The 18,101-nt window shown below is 41.2% G+C and overlaps 1 protein-coding gene across 1 annotated transcript; it reads left to right on the top strand.

Annotated features, from left to right (window-relative positions):
• Positions 1 to 804: 804 nt before the first annotated feature.
• On the top strand, positions 805 to 16,836 carry LOC128398912 (vomeronasal type-2 receptor 26-like). Its single transcript, XM_053360178.1, has 8 exons — positions 805 to 907; positions 1,163 to 1,451; positions 4,603 to 4,894; positions 5,267 to 5,365; positions 6,479 to 7,324; positions 8,632 to 8,841; positions 14,512 to 14,605; positions 15,926 to 16,836. The coding sequence occupies exons 1-8, from the start codon at positions 805 to 807 to the stop codon at positions 16,834 to 16,836; spliced, it is 2,844 nt and encodes a 947-aa protein (XP_053216153.1).
• The last annotated feature ends 1,265 nt before the right edge of the window (positions 16,837 to 18,101 follow it).

Raw genomic sequence — 18,101 nt, 5'->3', positions numbered from 1 at the left:
ACGAGCGCAGCCATTGAAGGACTGTGCCCTGGATCCCCACGTCGGCAAGGCGGTGGTCCAGAAGTTCATGATCGACCATGTCGAAAGCTGCTGACAGATCTAGAAGAATCAGCAGACCCTTTGAGGAGATCCAGGACTGATATTGTTGTGTCACTTTTCTTCTCTATGTTAGGGCCCACAGGCCCAAACCATGTATCTTAATTTCTTAAGTCCCAATGGAAGCAAGGGTAGTTAGATGCCCTGTTCCTGGCTTCCGGTTCTAGTCTGCCTTAATGGAGGCAACTCCCATGACAGCAGGAGGTCATTGCCGAAGGAAAAACAAGGATGGTTGAGGGTAATTATTCTTGCAAGTTCCTCCCAGGGACGGGGGGAACGGGCATCACTTGCAGTTCATCTCGGTACCTGGCTCTTGCTCCAGCATGGAATGCGGGAGGCAGGGAGGCAATGAGTGCAAAAGCACTTCACCTGTCGAAAACCCTCCTACGCTGCCATTAAGAGGCAGAGGTTCTCCTGTTAATTAGAGCTTAATTTGGACTAAAGTAAAGGCATGAGCTAGAAGAGATGAGATCACAAACTGTGGAACAGAACCAGCTGCAAAGTCATTAAGGTTTGAACCTGACAGAAGACTCGAGTTGCCTGCCATGGCCTGAGCTTTTGGAATTAATATTGATAGTCATGGTAACATTTCAAGCTTTTAGCACAAAAGATGACATTTTTTTTATAACCTATAAATTTCTAAGCTACTAATGGTTGGAACATATTTGCTACTTTTCTTAACTAGAAAAGCACTCCTGTCCTCCTGTTATGCTACAGATTCCAGCACTGGCCAGTTCATTAGCAGCCATTGGATATGAAAAAGTTAATAAGCTTTCCTTAACTTTGCTGACAGATGAGGATATTGGAAAAGGTAATTATCTGCTCTGTAATTATCATGATCACTGTTCTCATGTAATTGTACAGAGATCCCACTGGTCTCAGGAAGACAGAAACAGATGGATTTGCTTCAGGAGTTGATGAAATGCTGCCTTCCATACAGAAACACAAATTTCAAAGCAAGCTTTTATAAGCAGCTCCTTGGAAGTATTCTATCAAGCCAATGCTTGATAAGCTGGATGGCGATGTGTGAAACAACGTTTGTTTAAACTTTATGGGGTTTTTCAAGGTGGCCTTGGAGCTACTCCTGCTCTGAGTATCTGCACAATGAACGTGTCCAGCTGTGGTAAAGACTTGTTGGTAGCGAGATGGACTTCATTATTGCTGCTCCTTCTGCTCCTGCAGTTCCCTGAGATTGTCAGCACAAATGCAGAGAGCAGATTGGGTCAGCAGCCAAAACCTCAAAATGGCTTTAGCATTCTGGAGAATCTTGCCATTGCTGAATTTGCCTCTATTGTTATTCCCGAGTTTCAAAAGTTCCCATATACGACATATCCTAATCCACAAATGAGACTCCGGTAAGTCAATTTATTGACATTATCAATAGTATCTATATGGCAGAATTTGTATTTCAGTTGAGTATCTTAGTTTGAATATGGCAAAAACTATTCATTATTCTAGGTTGTGTGTGTGTTTGTGTTAGCACAAGTTGTACAAATGGAAGTTAAAAGAAGATTGATTACTGCTGTTCTCTATTAATAGTAACACCTAAGCTATTGTTCCCACTCTTTCTTCAGAAAGGTTGATCTATATGTTTTATGTATTTACATACCCATCAACTGCCCTAGAAAAACTGGAACATTCTGTTTTATTCAATGAGAGCACAGTGGCCATTTTGGGTGCCTTGCTCTTATGCAATTTTGGGCAAAGATCTTGCCTTGGAAAAGTGGTTTGGGGGGGTTGTGATCTCGTGTGGTGCCCCAAACTGTGCATTTTTGGCCACCATACCAGAAGAAAGTGTTTTTTCTGGGTCTGTGATCTCTCACGGGCCACATGATTTGAGCAGGATTTTGGACCTGGAAGATGGTGTCCCAGATTTGGGCTGTGTTATGTTGCGGGGTATGTATTTATTCAGTTTCAATTTTGATCCTGCTATGCTTCCAAATGTATAATTTTCCTTGAAACATACATTAAGAGCAGTGTAGTTGTGATATTAAACTTCATAACTCAGATCATTGGACACAAACTTCTTCATACCAAAATCTAGCACAACATCATGGGGTTTTCCATTACATTATCCATACAGAATTAATTGAGTTTCTGCATGAGATAAAGCACTAACAATCTTATCTCATTTGAAAATAAGGCATAGGTTTATGTGTATTTGGCCAGTATCAAAGGTTTTGTTTTGAGATAGAATTGGAGTCCTCTGCACCTACATTTACACACTACATCGCAGCGCTTTCCATGATTTCTTATTCCCCACAAAATGAAGTTCCTACCAATCTTAACTTTCTTCAAAATAGTCCATACATAGTAGTTGTTGTTGTTTAGTCATTTAGTCGTGTCCGACTCTTTGTGACCCCATGGACCAGAGCACGCCAGGAACTTCTGTCTTGCACTGCCTCCCGCAGTTTGGTCAAACTCATGCTGGTAGCTTCGAGAACACCGTCCAACCATCTTGTTCTCTGTCGTCCCCTTCTCCTTGTGCCCTCCATCTTTCCCAACATCAGGGTCTTTTCCAGGGAGTCTTCTCTTCTCATGAGGTGGCCAAAGTATTGGAGCCTCAGCTTCATGGTCTGTTCTTCCAGTGAGCACTCAGGGCTGATTTCCTTAAGAATGGATAGGTTTGATCTTCTCGCAGTCCATGGGACTCTCAAGAGTCTCCTCCAGCACCATAATTCAAAAGCATCAATTCTTCGGCGATCAGCCTTCTTTATGGTCCAGCTTATGTCACAATTTAAAAAGTTCAGTGAAATGCCTCAATGCAAAAAAATGAAAAGGAAAAACTTGCTAAAACTTGTTGAGATAACTAGACCCTAACTTTTCTGCTTGACATGCTGAATGAGGCATTATCATCATAGGGATGAATCTCAAACCGGTGAGTCTCCAGTGTAAAACAGAGGTGTAAAAGATGAAGCGTTTGGTATTTTTTTATTAATTTATTCACATTTATAAATTAGATAGATGGACAGATATATATGCACAGAGAGAAGACAGCACCACTTCAAACCAGGCTGTTTCAAAGAAATACAAATAATGAAACAACCATTCTTAAGAGCACATGGCTTCAGACCAATTTCAGTAAGGGTTCAAGCACAGTTTTAGGACTGAGACAGCTTTGGTAACTCTGATGGATGGTCTTCATCAGGAGAGATGCAAGGGGAGTGAGACTTCCTTGGCTTTCCTTGTCCTCTTGGCAGCTTTCAACAACACTGATTATGGTGTTCTTCACGAATCAGAAAGGGTGATGGGATTTGGAGGTTCTGCTCCTAACTGCAGGATCATTGCCATAAAGTAGCAGAGAAGGTGGCGCTGTGGGTTAAGCCACAGAGCCTAGGACTTGCCGATCAGAAGGTTGGCAGTTCGAAACCCTGCGACAGGGTGAGCTCCCGATGCTCAGTCCCTGCTCCTGCCAACCAAGCAGTTCGAAAGCACGTCAAAGTGCAAGTAGATAAATAGGTACCGCTCTGACGGGAAGGTAAACGGTGTTTCCGTGCGCTGCTCTGGTTCACCAGAAGCAGCTTAGTCATGCTGGCCACATGACCCGGAAGCTGTACACCGACTCCCTCGGCCAATAAAGCGAGATGAGTGCCGCAACCCCAGAGTCGGCCACGACTGGACCTAATGATCAGAGGTCCCTTTACCTTTAGCAGAGAAGCAGTTGCTTGACCTCACTGCTATTGAGTTGTCAGTTTACGCAAGGGCATATTCTGTCTCCTGTGTTGTTCAACAAACATATGAAACTGTTGGGGTGTTCTCCAGGGATTTGCAGTATGGTGTCAAGAGTATGCTGGGGACTGATTATTCTATTTGAATCAGAAGAGAATGTGAAGTTGTTGGAAGCAGTGATGGGCTAGTTTTGGGACATTAAACTGAAAATGAATCATGATGAGGCAGAGATTCTTAATGTGAGCAATTCCTGCATAAGAAAATTCAGTGGACAAGATAAAAATCTTGTAATGCTTCAAAATGTTTTTAGTTATAATTGTTTTAAATACAGTGGTACCTCGGGTTAAGTACATAATTAGTTCCGGAGTTCCGTTCTTAACCTGAAACTGTTCTTAACCTGAAGCACCACTTTAGCTAATGGGGCCTCCTGCTGCAGCTGCGCTGCCGCCACACAATTTCTGTTCTCATCCTGAAGCAAAGTTCTTAACCCGAGGTACTATTTCTGGGTTAGCAGAGTCTGTAACCTGAAGTGTATGTAACCTGAGGTACCACGGTATATTCTCATTTCATTTTTTTATTATATTGCTACATTAGCATTTGTCACATGAGCTCTTTGGGAGGAAGGGAGTGGCAAAGGAAATTTAATAATAATAATAATAATAATAATAATAATAATAATAATAATGTACAAAGCAATGTAATGTTTCTTCTTCAAACAATAACATTAAATTGCTAATGATTTATAATATCTGTGAAACTCTACTTAAATTGCATTTGCATTAAATTAACTCAACGGTCCCATGAAATCCCTCAGTCTACATTGAAATATCTTTGCAGCTATTTGCCAAATTACTACCATCATGTCCTTGTTTTTGTGTTTGCCATGGTTGAGATCAAGAGGAATCCCCGACTCTTACCCAACAGCACAGTATTTGCCACCATCACTAAAAATGCTTACAATGAAATGGGCTCCTGTAAAGGGACTATGGATCTCCTTTTTCTAAGACAGGGGAACCCCCTTAACTACATCTGTGACAAGACATACAAGCTAATGGCCATCATTGGAGGGCTCACCCTTCAGAACTCCAAGCAAATGCCCCACATCTTAAATATCTACAAGATACCACAGGTGTGTCTATCTGTCAGTATGCATAGTATGTGAGAGCTTACCCCCCCACCCCACGCACAATGAAAGATGATAATTTGTATTTGATATACAGTGGTACCTTGGTTTACGAACTTTATCCATTCTGGAAGTCCGTTCTTAAACCAAACCATTCTTAAACCAAGGCGTGCTTTCCCATAGCAACGGGGAACTAAATGTACAAGTGGAACACACTCAACAGGAAGCGGAACATTTTCTGCTTCCAAGGCAAAGTTCACAAACCAAAACACCTACTTACAGGTTTGCAGTGTTCTTAATCCAAGTTGTTCATAAACTAAACTGCTCTTAATCCAAGGTACCACTGTATGTGCCCTTTTTCTTTTTTCTTTGCCTCAGTACTTTCCCCATGAAAGCTCGCTCTTTATCGTAGAAATGGAGCAAACAGAAAACTGTGGAAAACATGAATTGCTGTTTGTTCCAAATCAGCAGCAAAAAGTAGGTTTTTGTAGGGAAAGCACTGGGACAAAAGAAAAAAAGGACTTGGACACGACACTTTAAACGTGGACCTAGAAAGTACAGGGCAAAAGGAAGTGTGGCTGAGCCCTCACACACACTTAGCAAACTGCTTCCTCCTCCGACCCTGCTCCAAATCATCCCCTTATATGATCCATATCCAGTGCTCTTTTTCTAGAAAAAGAGGTGCCAAAACTCACCACAAACACCTCCCTTGTTGTCTTATAATGGCAATGGCACCCACCTGAGAGGTGCCGGAACTGATTTCTGATAAGTTCCGGCTGGAAAAAAAAGCCCTGTTCATATCACATGCACTGATGTTTGACTTCTTACCTGAGTCAGAAAACAGAAACAAATTTGGAGTTTTGAAAAAAAAAGTTTAATATGTGCCATAAAAAGGGTCTAACCTGTCCTTTTTTTCTTCATTAATTTTTGGCTCCAAACTCTCCCCTCCTCAAAAATTTCCTTTGCTTTTTTCAAAGTGATCCTGGATCTGATTCATGTTTTTGCAGTTGTTTGTTTGCTTGCTTGCTTGTTATTACTACATGGTAAAAGGTAAAGGGACCCTGGACAGTTAAGTCCAGTCGCGAATGACTCTGGGATTGTGGTGCACAATTCGTTTTACAGGCCGAGGGAGCCAAAGTTTGTCTGCAGACATGTGGCCACATGACTAAGCCACTTCTGCTGAAACCAGAGCAGTGCACAGAAATGCCATTTACCTCCCCGCTGGAGCGGTACCTATTTATCTACTTGCACTTTGGCATGCTTTCGAACTTCTAGGTTGGCAGGAGCTGGGACCAAACAATGGGAACTCACCCCGTCATGGGGATTCAAACCGCCAACCTTCCGATCGACAAGCCCAAGGCTCAGTGGTTTACACCACAGCACCACCCACATCCCTTGTTACTACTTAGCCCGTTGGTAATCTTCTCTAGATTGTTGTACTGGAGAATTTACAGTCGCTGCTGTATTAGAGGATCAAAAGCAATATTAGCACAACCTTCTATCCTACCATACATTTGTAGAAGTTATTGAAATTGAGCAAACATAGGAGATTGTTTTGGTTTCTTAAAAGGTTATTGTCCTTGTTCTTAGCTTAGTTATGGCTCCTTTGAGCCTGCCTTGAGTGATAAAACACAGTTCCCTTCTGTCTATCGGATGATCCCAAATGAAAGTCCTCAATATGCTGGGATTGTTCAGCTGCTTCAACATTTTGGATGGACCTGGATTGGGCTCATTGTTTCACATGACGACAGTGGAGAAAAGTTATTGAGGACTCTCATTCCTTGGTTACTCCAGAAAAATATTTGCATTGCTTTTAAGCAAGTTATTCCAACCCTGGAAGGCATCCACAGAGTAACATCTACGAATTTAATTAATAAAGTAAGATCTATTCTTTTATCATCCAAAACCAATGTGATTCTTGTTCATGGGAATTCGCAGTCTATGGAGGTCTTACGAATGGTTCTGCATGTCGATGAAAATGGACCTAAACCAATGGAGAGGGTTTGGGTCGTAACAGCTCTGTGGGATTTTGCATCTGTGTTGGATAGTCGGGCATTCACACCAAAATCTTTCAATGGAACCTTGTCCTTCTCACTCCACGCTAATGATGTTGCAGGATATAAAGAGTTCCTTGAGATTTTAAATCCTACTAAGACTGTACTTTATGATATTCATCATTTCTGGTCGAGTGCATTTTTGTGCTCATTCCCCACCTATAACATTTATGCAAAAACCTCAAGAATTTGTACTGGGCAAGAGAAGTTGAGGAGCCTTCCACAGATTGTGTTTGAAATGGGAATGTCTGGCCAAGCTTACAGTATCTACAATGCTGTGTATGTTATAGCACATGCTCTCCATGCGATGCTTTCATCGAGATTAAAGCAGAAGCTTATGGGAGCAATAGCCAGACGGAATCTTAATGTCCATCCATGGCAGGTAAGAGTCTCCTTTCTGTCACAACTGTAATGTGTGTACAGTGGTACCTCGGATTAAGTACTTAATTCGTTACGGAGGTCCATTATTAACCTGAAACTGTTCTTAACCTGAAGCACCACTTTAGCTAATGGGGCCTCCTGCTGCCGCTGCACCGCCACTGCACGATTTCTGTTCTCATCCTGAAGCAAAGTTCTTAACCCAAGGTACTATTTCTGGGTTAGCGGAGTCTGTAACCTGAAGCATATGTAACCCGAGGTATTACTGTACTGAAATGCATTTCAATGTCCGGATTAATGTCCTTTGTTGTAGTAGATTTCTGAAACTGATTGGTGTCAGACTTCTTTTCTCTCTCAATCCTTGGTTTATGATGAGCTGTTTCTTTGAAAGTTTTGAATTTTTCTACAGCAATTTCTCTAACTTGGTGGTGTTTGGACTACAACTTTGATCACCACAAGCCCTTATGACAAATGATAAGAAATTGTGAAAATTGTAATTGAAAACATTTGGAAGGTTGGAGGTAGGGGAAGGAAGCATGTCCACTTTTAACTTAAACACCAGAATCAGTCACATGTTCTGACATCAAGATATGAGATATCTACACCATAGCCTTCATTTTTCCAGGCTCGGTCAATGGGAGATTTGCCAGTCCTATCCTTGCCAGTCACTTCTGGGTAATGGGTGGTAGCAAAAAGTAACTCTTTAGATTTGTTTTTAAAAATATGTTATTTGCTTTTGATTGATTGGCTGGCTAAGTTAACTGAATGCAAAAGTTGCTTAAAGTTTTGAAATTTCATGCATATCAGTTAATATCTCAACCCTCTTCCACAAAAATAGCTGTTTAGTTGGCTGTTTTCCTATGTCATGAAGGCTGAAATTTCAATGGAGCAGGGTCAGTATATTAACTGATATGCATGAAATTTCAGATAGAACTCTATAATCCCTAGTGTACTGAGATAAGACCTTTGGAGCAGGCATTTTTTAAAAAAATGTTTTTTATGAACCTCCCTAACCCGCGTCCCTAATATGCATTGCTGTATGTTTAAAGTGGATTGGTTGGTAAATGAATTCTGGAGAGTTCTCCAGTAGTTCTTATGTGATTGGCTAACATTGGTCACATGGGAGGTATCAAGTGAAAGAGAGACTCCATTTTCTGTGAAGCAAGATGATGGTGCTTTCGAATCCACTCCACTTTGAACATTGCTAAGTTGAATGGAGTGTTGGAATGCTTCGTCTTTGCTTGAAAGAAAGAGAGCAAAGCCTCAATTCATGTCTTTCCTTCTCCAATCAAGCTTCACTCCTTTCTAAAGCTCATCCACTTCAACAATAGTGCTGGAGAAGAAATATTTTTTGATGAAAATGGAGACTTGGCAACTGGATATGATATTGTCAACACTGTCACCTTTTCCAATCTGTCCATCCATAGAGTCTGTGTTGGAAGGGTGGACCCACAGGCTCCTGAAGGGAAGAAATTCACCATCAATGGAAGTGCTGTTGTGTGGAACCACAAGTTTAAGCAGGTGAAAATTACTATTTTTTTCCAGAGCCTACTGATCTCTTTATGGGTCCAGGACCAAATCTGGCTGTTTCTGATTCCACCAAGGAATGGTTTAAAGGTCATACTGTGCAGATATTTTAAGAATAAGCATCAGAAATCCTTTTTAAAAACCTGCTTGGAACCTCTTTGAACCAGAGATGGTCTGAGTGATATAAAAAAAATGAGCAAGGCTGAAGGATGCTGTTACTTCTGCTGATAAGTGGCTAGCTAGACCATAAGGCTGCTATTGTTGGGAATGTACTCAATCTCTGCACAACCTGAAATAATTATGTGATAACCTTATATGGGGAGAATTCAAAATGCAATGTTTATTGAATACAGCTGAGAAAACAAAGGTAGAGAACTCTCATTCATAGACACAAACACACTTACAGCAAATCTACAAGGGATGTGTCCTCTGACAGCAAGCCAGCCAGTCTAGCAATTGGCTAGATCAGGCATCCCCAAACTCGGCGCTCCAGATATTTTGGGACTACAACTCCCATCATCCCTTACCACGGTCCTGTTAGCTTGGGATGGTGGGAGTTGTAATCCCAAAACATCTGGAGGGCCGAGTTTGGGGATGCCTGAGCTAGATGTTACCAGTACAGTCATGTTATCCAATAAGTCCACCCATAGAGTCCATGCTGGAAGGTTAGGCCCACTGCCTTCTGGAGGGAAAAACCCCATCATCAATAGAAATGTGATTGAATGTAATCAAACGTTTAACCAAGTGGGGAGGACTATCATTTTCCTGTGCTTTAAGTTTGACGATAGTCCAAAGGCCAAATTGTGGCTGGTCCTGGTTCCAAAACATGCAGAAATCCTAACTAATCCTAATAAAATTAAAGACCACACATTCAATAGAAAATATGACTGGTGCATAGGGATATTAAATTAAACAATTATAGCAGGTGGGGGAAATATCTGCCATGCAGGCCAAATGTAGCTTTCCCCTGGTGCCCAATTGGTCTGCAAGAATCTTCTGCCCATTGGCCAAATTTGGTTTGCTAAGGGTTGAAATTTAGCCCACAATACTGCTTCCCCCAAAATGATGCTTCGTCTGCTTCACATCTGCAGAGATTGGGGGCGGGGAGCTCTGACTGCAACCATTTTGAGCTGAAACCCATCAGAGTTGCGATACTAAACAAAGGTGTCCAAGGGTCTGACAGCATTGTATGTTTCACTTGAGGTTTGAAGCTGACACAGAAATGGAGATGAAGGAAGCATTTGAGATAGAGAAAGCAACAAGCCAAGGAATGTGATGGAACATCTGAGGGATGAAGAATTCTAGAAATGAGTCAGGATTAGTTGTGACTGAGTGACTGTGCAAAAAGGGATAAAATTCAATATGCAAGATAAAAGAGAATGTAGTTTATTTGCATCTGTTTGTATAGGCCTTGTAGGCCTTGCCTTACTGCTTCTGCTCTTAAGAACCTTTGTCTCATGACATGGGACAGGTCAAATTAAGAAACCTGCCATTTTAAAGTCAGCTCATCATTGGTCTACAATGTAAACCCATTCTTTCTGGATATTAATAGAACCTACCACAATCCACGTGTGTTGAGAGTTGCCGTCCTGGACACAGTAGGATTTTGCGTCAGGGGAAACAGATTTGTTGCCACGATTGTCCTCAGTGCTCTGAAGGAACAGTTTCAAAACTGATGGGTAAGTAAAGATTTCACACTTCCATGAGTCCAGAGTCCAGTAATATTAAATGGGCTCAAAGGGCTCATTTACACATGCGTGTTCATCACTTACTGCTTACACCATTACACTATTTATTTGATGTGGCTACAGATAATTTCATATCACGTCAGATGTTTCATAGAGTCTATGCACACACTGAGCTATTTGGACAGTGATCTGTGCTATAGATTTCTCTCTCTCTAGTCCAGCGGTTCTCAACCTGTGGGTCCCCAAATGTTGTTGGACTACAACTTCCATCATCCCTGAGCTCTGGCCTTGCTAGCTAGGGGTGATGGGAGTTGTAGTTCGACAACATCTGGGGACCCACAGGTTGAGAAAGGCTTCTCTAGTCAATAACCAAGTGAAGGCATTTATTTACTTACTTACTTACTTACTTACTTACTTACTTACTTACTTACTTACTTAACTAAATGTGCTTTCAAAAATAATAACTTCATTTCAGAAACAGATTTGGATAAAATCCTGATTTAAAAGGATTACTGGAACAGGAAGAAATTCAACAGGGATTGAAAAGGTAACAGAGATGAGTGCTGAGTGATAGGAGGGAATTCCAAAGAGTAGATGCCAGCACACTAAAGACAATTAGGATTAAAACAATTAGGATTAAATTTTATAATCTCATTTAAATTTCCTATTTTGCATGAATGATACAATGTGCCAAATAATATTCTGGGCAGAATGTGTGCTGTTCCTTATTATGAACACCAAATAAATTGAATAATTCAGTGCCACTATCATCCCTGTATTATACCCCCCAAAAAATTAGGATTATCATGCCAGTTCTTCTGTAATGGAATGAAGCATTCCATTCCTCTTTTTCTAGAGAAATAGATCCAAAGGTGTATTAAGCAGTTGATGCCCTCTAGTTTTAAGGAGATTCATTTGCACTTTTACATTCTTGAGACTTATAACTTTCAGATGCAGACCATTGCGACAAGTGCCCTGAGGACCAGCATCCAAACCAGAACCACGACCACTGCATTCCTAAGCATATTGTCTATTTAGCTTATGGAGAATCCTTGGGAATAATTCTGGCTTCATTTGCTCTGTTCCTTTCTCTGACCACACTAGTGGTGATGTGGATCTTCATTCAACACCAGGAGACTCCCATTGTCAAGGCCAACAACCGGAACATCACCTGCACTCTCCTCACTTCCCTGTTGCTTTGCTTTCTCTGCTCCTTCCTATTCATTGGAAAGCCTGGGAAGGTGACCTGCCTTCTCCGTCAAACAGTCTTTGGGATGGTCTTCTGTCTTGCTGTTTCTTGCGTGTTGGCGAAAACCCTCACTGTGGTTCTGGCCTTCATGGCCACCAAGCCAGGAAACAGGATGAGGAAATGGGTGGGGAAGAGGCTGGCAGTGTCAGTCATCATCCTTTGCACTCTTATTCAAACTGGCATCTGTGCACTGTGGTTGGCAACCTCTCCTCCCTTCCCAGAGTTTGACATGCATTCACAGGCTACTCAAATCATTGTGCAGTGCAATGAAGGATCAGCCGCCATGTTTTATACTGTCCTGGGCTACATGGGGCTCCTGGCCATCATCAGCTTCACTGTGGCTTTCTTGGCCAGGAAGCTGCCTGATACTTTTAATGAAGCCAAGCTCATCACCTTCAGTATGTTAGTATTCTGCAGTGTTTGGGTGTCCTTTGTCCCCACCTACTTGAGCACCAAAGGAAAATACATGGTGGCTGTGGAGATCTTCTCCATTTTAGCCTCTAGTGTGGGTTTGCTGGGCTGCATCTTCTTCCCCAAATTGTACATTATTGTCCTGAGGCCTGAACTGAACAGTAGAGATCAGCTTGTAAGGAAAAAGAACCATACATGAATTTTAAAAAGCTACAAGATAAAGATGCCCCTTATCTCCGCTACTATTCAATCTGGTATTCGAAGTACTTGCAAGAAAGATTAGGGAGGACAAGAAAATAATGGGCATATGGATAGGACAGAGAACATATAAACTTAAAGCCTTTGAGCAGGAATAGAATGCTGGAGAGGAGTTTGTGTGTATTAGAACCAGTCAGATATTTTTCCATGAAAAACAGTGGGAGAGATGGGTTGTATGTATAGTGGTACCTCGGGTTAAGTACTTAATTCGTTCCGGAGGTCCGTTCTTAACCTGAAACTGTACTTAACCTGAAGCACCACTTTAGCTAATGGGGCTTCCCACTTCCACTGCACCGCCAGAGCATGATTTCTGTTCTCATCCTGAAGCAAAGTTCTTAACCCAAGGTAATATTTCTGGGTTAGCGGAGTCTGTAACCTGAAGCGTATGTAACCTGAATCGTATGTAACCCGAGGTACCACTGTATGTATTATTGATTTATAACTAAATATTTATGTGGGCTCACAAAGTGACAAGTAACTCTTCTTGATATTTGGGAATATGCTATGCTTATGTAATAGTTTAGCAGGAATTGAAAAAGAGCAGCCAATGGAAAATGAAGAAGAGGAAAATAGAAAAATTAAGGACAAAATGCTAAAATATGTTAAATTTTTTGAAATGTATGTAATATTGGGCTTCAAATAAGGATGGGAAGTGAAACATCAAGATAGCAGGGGCAGGAAATCAACTTTTAAATTTGAATTAATTTCATGTTAATTTGTTTAAAATTTTTTGAAAAACCATTAAAATTAGTTGGCAAAAAAAGCTTTGCACTGTGATGTTATCTAGGTTGTGAGTGGGATGCATATGTGGTCATTAAGCGCCAGGGTTTTTTTAAATATTCCAAATGTGTTGTTGGCCCAGAGTTCCCATGTTCCTATAATACCCAACATGCCTTGGATTTGTGCAGTGGCTTTTTCATTAGCAGGCACTGGATATGAAGTTGATCAAGAAGTTTTTGGTGACTTTGTTGAGAGCTGAGTATCTTAGAGAAGGAAATTATCTACCCTGCAATTATCAAAACCACTATCCTCATGTAATTGAGTTGAGATCCCATTGCTATAAGAAAAAGAAAAACACATAGATCAATCTACCCCAGGAGTTCCTGTCATGCTGCTCTCCATGTATAAAGATAATTTTTCAAACCATCTTTTATACAAAGCTTTTTTGAATGGGTCTATCAAACCTAACTTTGATTGGAATCAGTGACACTAGAAAGTTGGTGGGGGTTTTCCCCTTCAAATTATTTTTTTATTAATTTTCCAAAATACTACAAATCAAACCAGGTTAAATTAATTTAAGACAGTTTCTTAAAATCAGGTTTCCTGCTCCGGTTCCGAACATATCATCATCACCATTTCCTCGCATAGCTGCATCATTTCTTATTTAAAGTCCAGTTGACATCCTTCAGTTGCCATTAAGCCATTCTTCCAGCTGGCTGCTTTTCCCACCTCCGTTACATCTTATAAATAAGTAATCCATTTCATGTGTGTAGTCCTTCACATACATTGCTGTTCCAGACCTTGTGTGCTGGGGAGAGTTCATTACCATCTTCCATTATTCTGTTCTTTGCAGTGTTTAACTGGATGGTACAAGGTCACATTCCATTTCTTCCACGTTTTACCGACTAGCTTACGAGCTGCAGCCATAATTTAATCACAGAATGCATATACAAACTCCCCCATTAGAATTCCACTCTGGAGTTCTTCCTTGGCACACAATTAGAAACAAGATTTTTCTTCAAATTCAGCCTCTTTGCCAGATCTGCATGGCAGCAGTTCATTCTTTTTTCACTGCAACTCCATCAGGACTCCTAGTCTGGTCCAGGAATATTTTTAAATAAATCCATTCAGCCTCGGTCTGGGGCAGGAGGGGAGGGCATAGCAAAACCTTGTTAAATGCCTTGTTGAAGGCTGGTTTAAACCCCTTGTACCATTATCAGGGGGGTCTTGGAGCTCCTCCTGTTCTGTGTATCTGTCACAATGTATGTGCCCAGCTGCGGGCAAGATTTAATGGTAGCCAGGTGTATGTCACTGCTGGTGCTTCTATTGCTGCTGCAGCTGCCTCAAATTGTCAGCAAGAAGGCTGACAATGGATTGGGTCAGCAGACAAAGGTTCGTGATGACTATGGCATTCCAGAGGACATTTTCGTCGGTGAATTTGTCTCTTTCTTTATTCACGAGTTTAATGAGATCACATATGAGACAACTCCAGATCCAGATATGAGAGCCTAGTAAGTAAACCATTCTAGCAAATAAGTCCACTGACTGAATTAAAATAACAGTTCAGTAGCTTAGTGTGAATATAACAAAGTTATTCATTGTTTGAGGCTTTGAAATATGTACTACTATGCCTGCAGCAAAATTTTAAGAAATAGAAATTGCAACAAGACCAATGAATTTAAGTCCTTGAAGTTCTGTCCTCTAAGAATGAAAATCATGACTGGGAATATTGAAACCATTTATACATTTTTCCCCATTCTGCAAAATGTATGATGTGTATAGGTTTTCGTTATTTGCTCGATTTTTATACTGTTTTGCTTTCAGAATAATTGTATTGCAAACTAAGTTATGGTAATACGCATGACATAAGATGATGCCTTATATACTGTACCTAGTGAGGTTATCAGCAAATCTAGTTGCTGATTACCAACACTGATTGGCAGTGGGTGTCCAAGGTTTCAGATAGGGGGTATTCCCAGCTCTTCCTGCAGATGCCAGGAATTAAAGGTGGGACCTTCTGCGTGCAAACCAGGTGCTCTACCATGGAGCTACAGCAATTCCCCAACAGTCAGTGCAATTTATCAATTCTGACTTAATAACTGATGACTTTTGAAGCCAACCTTTCCACAGTACAATCCAGCAGCCTTGATGTAACATCACAAGGCTTCCAATTCTATTTCCCATTCAGCAAATAATGGTGATTGTGCATGAGATAAAGTCTCTTGAAAATGGCATAAATTTTATATGCATCTGGTACCAAAGTTTCTGCCTTGATGCAGAAGCTGAGCCTTCCACACCTACATTTAAACAGCACAGATGCTACATCACAGGGCTTTGAAATGAAGTTCCCTCATCAGGGAAATTCCTACTAATCTTAGCTTCCTTAAAAGTAATCCACAGCTTTCAGTGAGTTTCAATTCAAAAGGTTCAGCTTGGAGAAGCAAGTACAGCTAATGAGAAATGTTACAGTGTAAAAAAAAAAAGTGGACACTTTCATGGGATAGTTTCACAGTAACTCTTCCGTTTAATTTGAGGGATTTTCATTGTAGGGGGGATCCATCAGTCAGGCAAGACCCCATCTGTAGTATTGGGAAGCCCCCAATCGTTCATCCAGGACACTCTCCAATCAAAATCTCTCCAATAGAAATATGTTCACAGACATATTTCATGCAAATATATTAAGTGATAAATGCTATATAAGTTAAGAGGGTGCATAAACATTTTAAACTATTGAAACTCTTTTTTTTTTCAGATGCAGATCATTGTGACAAGTGCTCTGATGATCAGCATCCTAACAAGAACCAGGATCAGTGCATGCCTAAGCATATAATCTACCTATCATACAGAGAACCCTTGGGAATAATTCTTACTTCATTTGTTCTTTTCCTTTCTCTGATTACTCTTGTGATAACGTGGATCTTCATTCAACACCAGGAGACTCCCATTGTCAAGGCCAACAACTGGAACATCACCTGCACTCTCCTCACTTCCCTGTTGCTTTGCTTTCTCTGCTCCTTCCTATTCATTGGAAAGCCTGGGAAAGTGACCTGCCTTCTCCGTCAAACAGTCTTTGGGATTGTCTTCTCCCTGGCTGTTTCTTGTGTGTTGGCAAAAACCCTCACTGTGGTTCTGGCCTTCATGGCCACCAAGCCAGGAAACAGGATAAGGAAATGGATGGGGAAGAGGTTGGCAGTGTCAGTCATCATCCTTTGCACTCTTATTCAAACTGGCATCTGTGCACTGTGGTTGGCAACCTCTCCTCCCTTCCCGGAGTTTGACATGCATTCACAGACTACCCAAATCATTGTGCAGTGCAATGAAGGATCAGCCACCATGTTTTATACTGTCCTGGGCTACATGGGGCTCCTGGCCATCATCAGCTTCACTGTGGCTTTCTTGGCCAGGAAGCTACCTGATACTTTCAATGAAGCCAAGCTCATCACCTTCAGCATGTTGGTTTTCTGCAGTGTTTGGGTGTCCTTCGTCCCCACCTACTTGAGCACCAAAGGAAAATATATGGTGGCTGTGGAGATCTTCTGCATTTTAGCCTCTAGTGTGGGATTGCTGGGTTGCATATTCCTCCCGAAGCTCTATATTATTGTACTTAGACCAGAATTGAATGCCAGGGATCAACTAATAAGGAAACAGAATTTTGCCATCTGATTGATTGCATTTTGTAGTTGTTCCAGTTTGGGTAATTATCCATCATGCAATTAGACTTCCTGTCCTTCTGCAATTGTAGTGGGATCCCAAGGCCCTCAGGGAGACAGAAACACAAATCTTATCCACCTCAGGAGTTGATGAATTACTCCTCTTTATTGATAAATAAAAGTGGATGTACCAGGGAATCTGAACACAAAAACACTCTGCTAATTTTGATTCCTGTTGATTAATATTCAGAGGCATATTGCCACCAACACTGGAGGTGGAACAGGACCATCATGGGTAGTGTGATTGATAGTTAAACTCCAACTCTTCTCTCACAAGTATGTACAGTTCTGATGTAGGCTAAGTCTTACTACTTTGCTTGTGAGTTTCCTGTAGGTATATGTGTGACCAGTATGAGAATAGGATCATGACTACTTGTGCAATTGGTGTGATCCATCAGGGATCTAATGACAACTTTTTAGACACTGCAACATCTTTCTTGAATAATACTGACTTTCATCTTAATGTGAAATTTGATGTGGGAAAAATGGGCTGTTAAAAAACTGAAACCCACCTATTGAATGAAAATTGTTATTGCTCCTGCTGCTGTTATTTTGCAATAATTCTGGCCTCAGTTCATGAGCTTTCCTTCTCCAATCTAGCTTCACTCATTTCTGAAAGGCATCCACTTTATCAAAACTGCTGGGGGAAGAAATGTTCTTTTATAACTATGGAGAGTTGGCAACTGGATATGATACCTTCAGCCCAGTCACATTCCCCAAGCAGTCTATCAACAGAGTCTATGTGGGAAAGGTGGATTTGCAGAAACATGAAGGGAATAAATTTATCGTCAAAGGAAGTGCTATGATAGGGAATCACAAGTTCATACTGTGCAACTGTCCAGTTTTAACTGGGAAATCACAGATTTGTAGAGTTGGAAGGGATCACATGAATCATCTAGTCCAGTCCCTTGCAATGCAGGAATTTTTCACCCAATTTGGGACTTGAACCCTTGACCCTGAGATTAAGAGTCTCATGCTCTACCAACTGAGCTATCCCTCAGTGCTCTGAACTGTGGTTCTGGCCTTCATGGCCACCAAACCAGGAAACAGAATGAGGAAATGGGTAGGGAAGAGACTAGAAGTCTCAGTCATCTTCCTCTCTATTCAAATTGGCATCTCTGTGGTGTGCAACCTCTGCCCCAACCTAGAGTTTGACAAGCACTCCCAGACTACCCAGATCATTGTGCAATCAGTGAAGGATCAGTCCTTATGTTACTT

Source organism: Podarcis raffonei, chromosome 13 (assembly GCF_027172205.1).
Source record: "Podarcis raffonei isolate rPodRaf1 chromosome 13, rPodRaf1.pri, whole genome shotgun sequence".
Taxonomy (NCBI): Eukaryota; Metazoa; Chordata; class Lepidosauria; order Squamata; family Lacertidae; genus Podarcis; species Podarcis raffonei.
This window is presented reverse-complemented; position numbering and strand designations above follow the sequence as displayed.

Excerpts from the sequence above, each read along its gene's own strand:
- LOC128398912 (XM_053360178.1), top strand. The coding sequence starts at position 805 with ATGCTACAGATTCCAGCACTGGCCAGTTCATTAGCAGCCATTGGATAT. Across the intron at positions 1,452-4,602 it reads AATCCACAAATGAGACTCCG|CTATTTGCCAAATTACTACC; the intron begins GTAAGTCAATTT and ends ATATCTTTGCAG. Across the intron at positions 8,842-14,511 it reads GGAACCACAAGTTTAAGCAG|CTGCCTCAAATTGTCAGCAA; the intron begins GTGAAAATTACT and ends TTGCTGCTGCAG.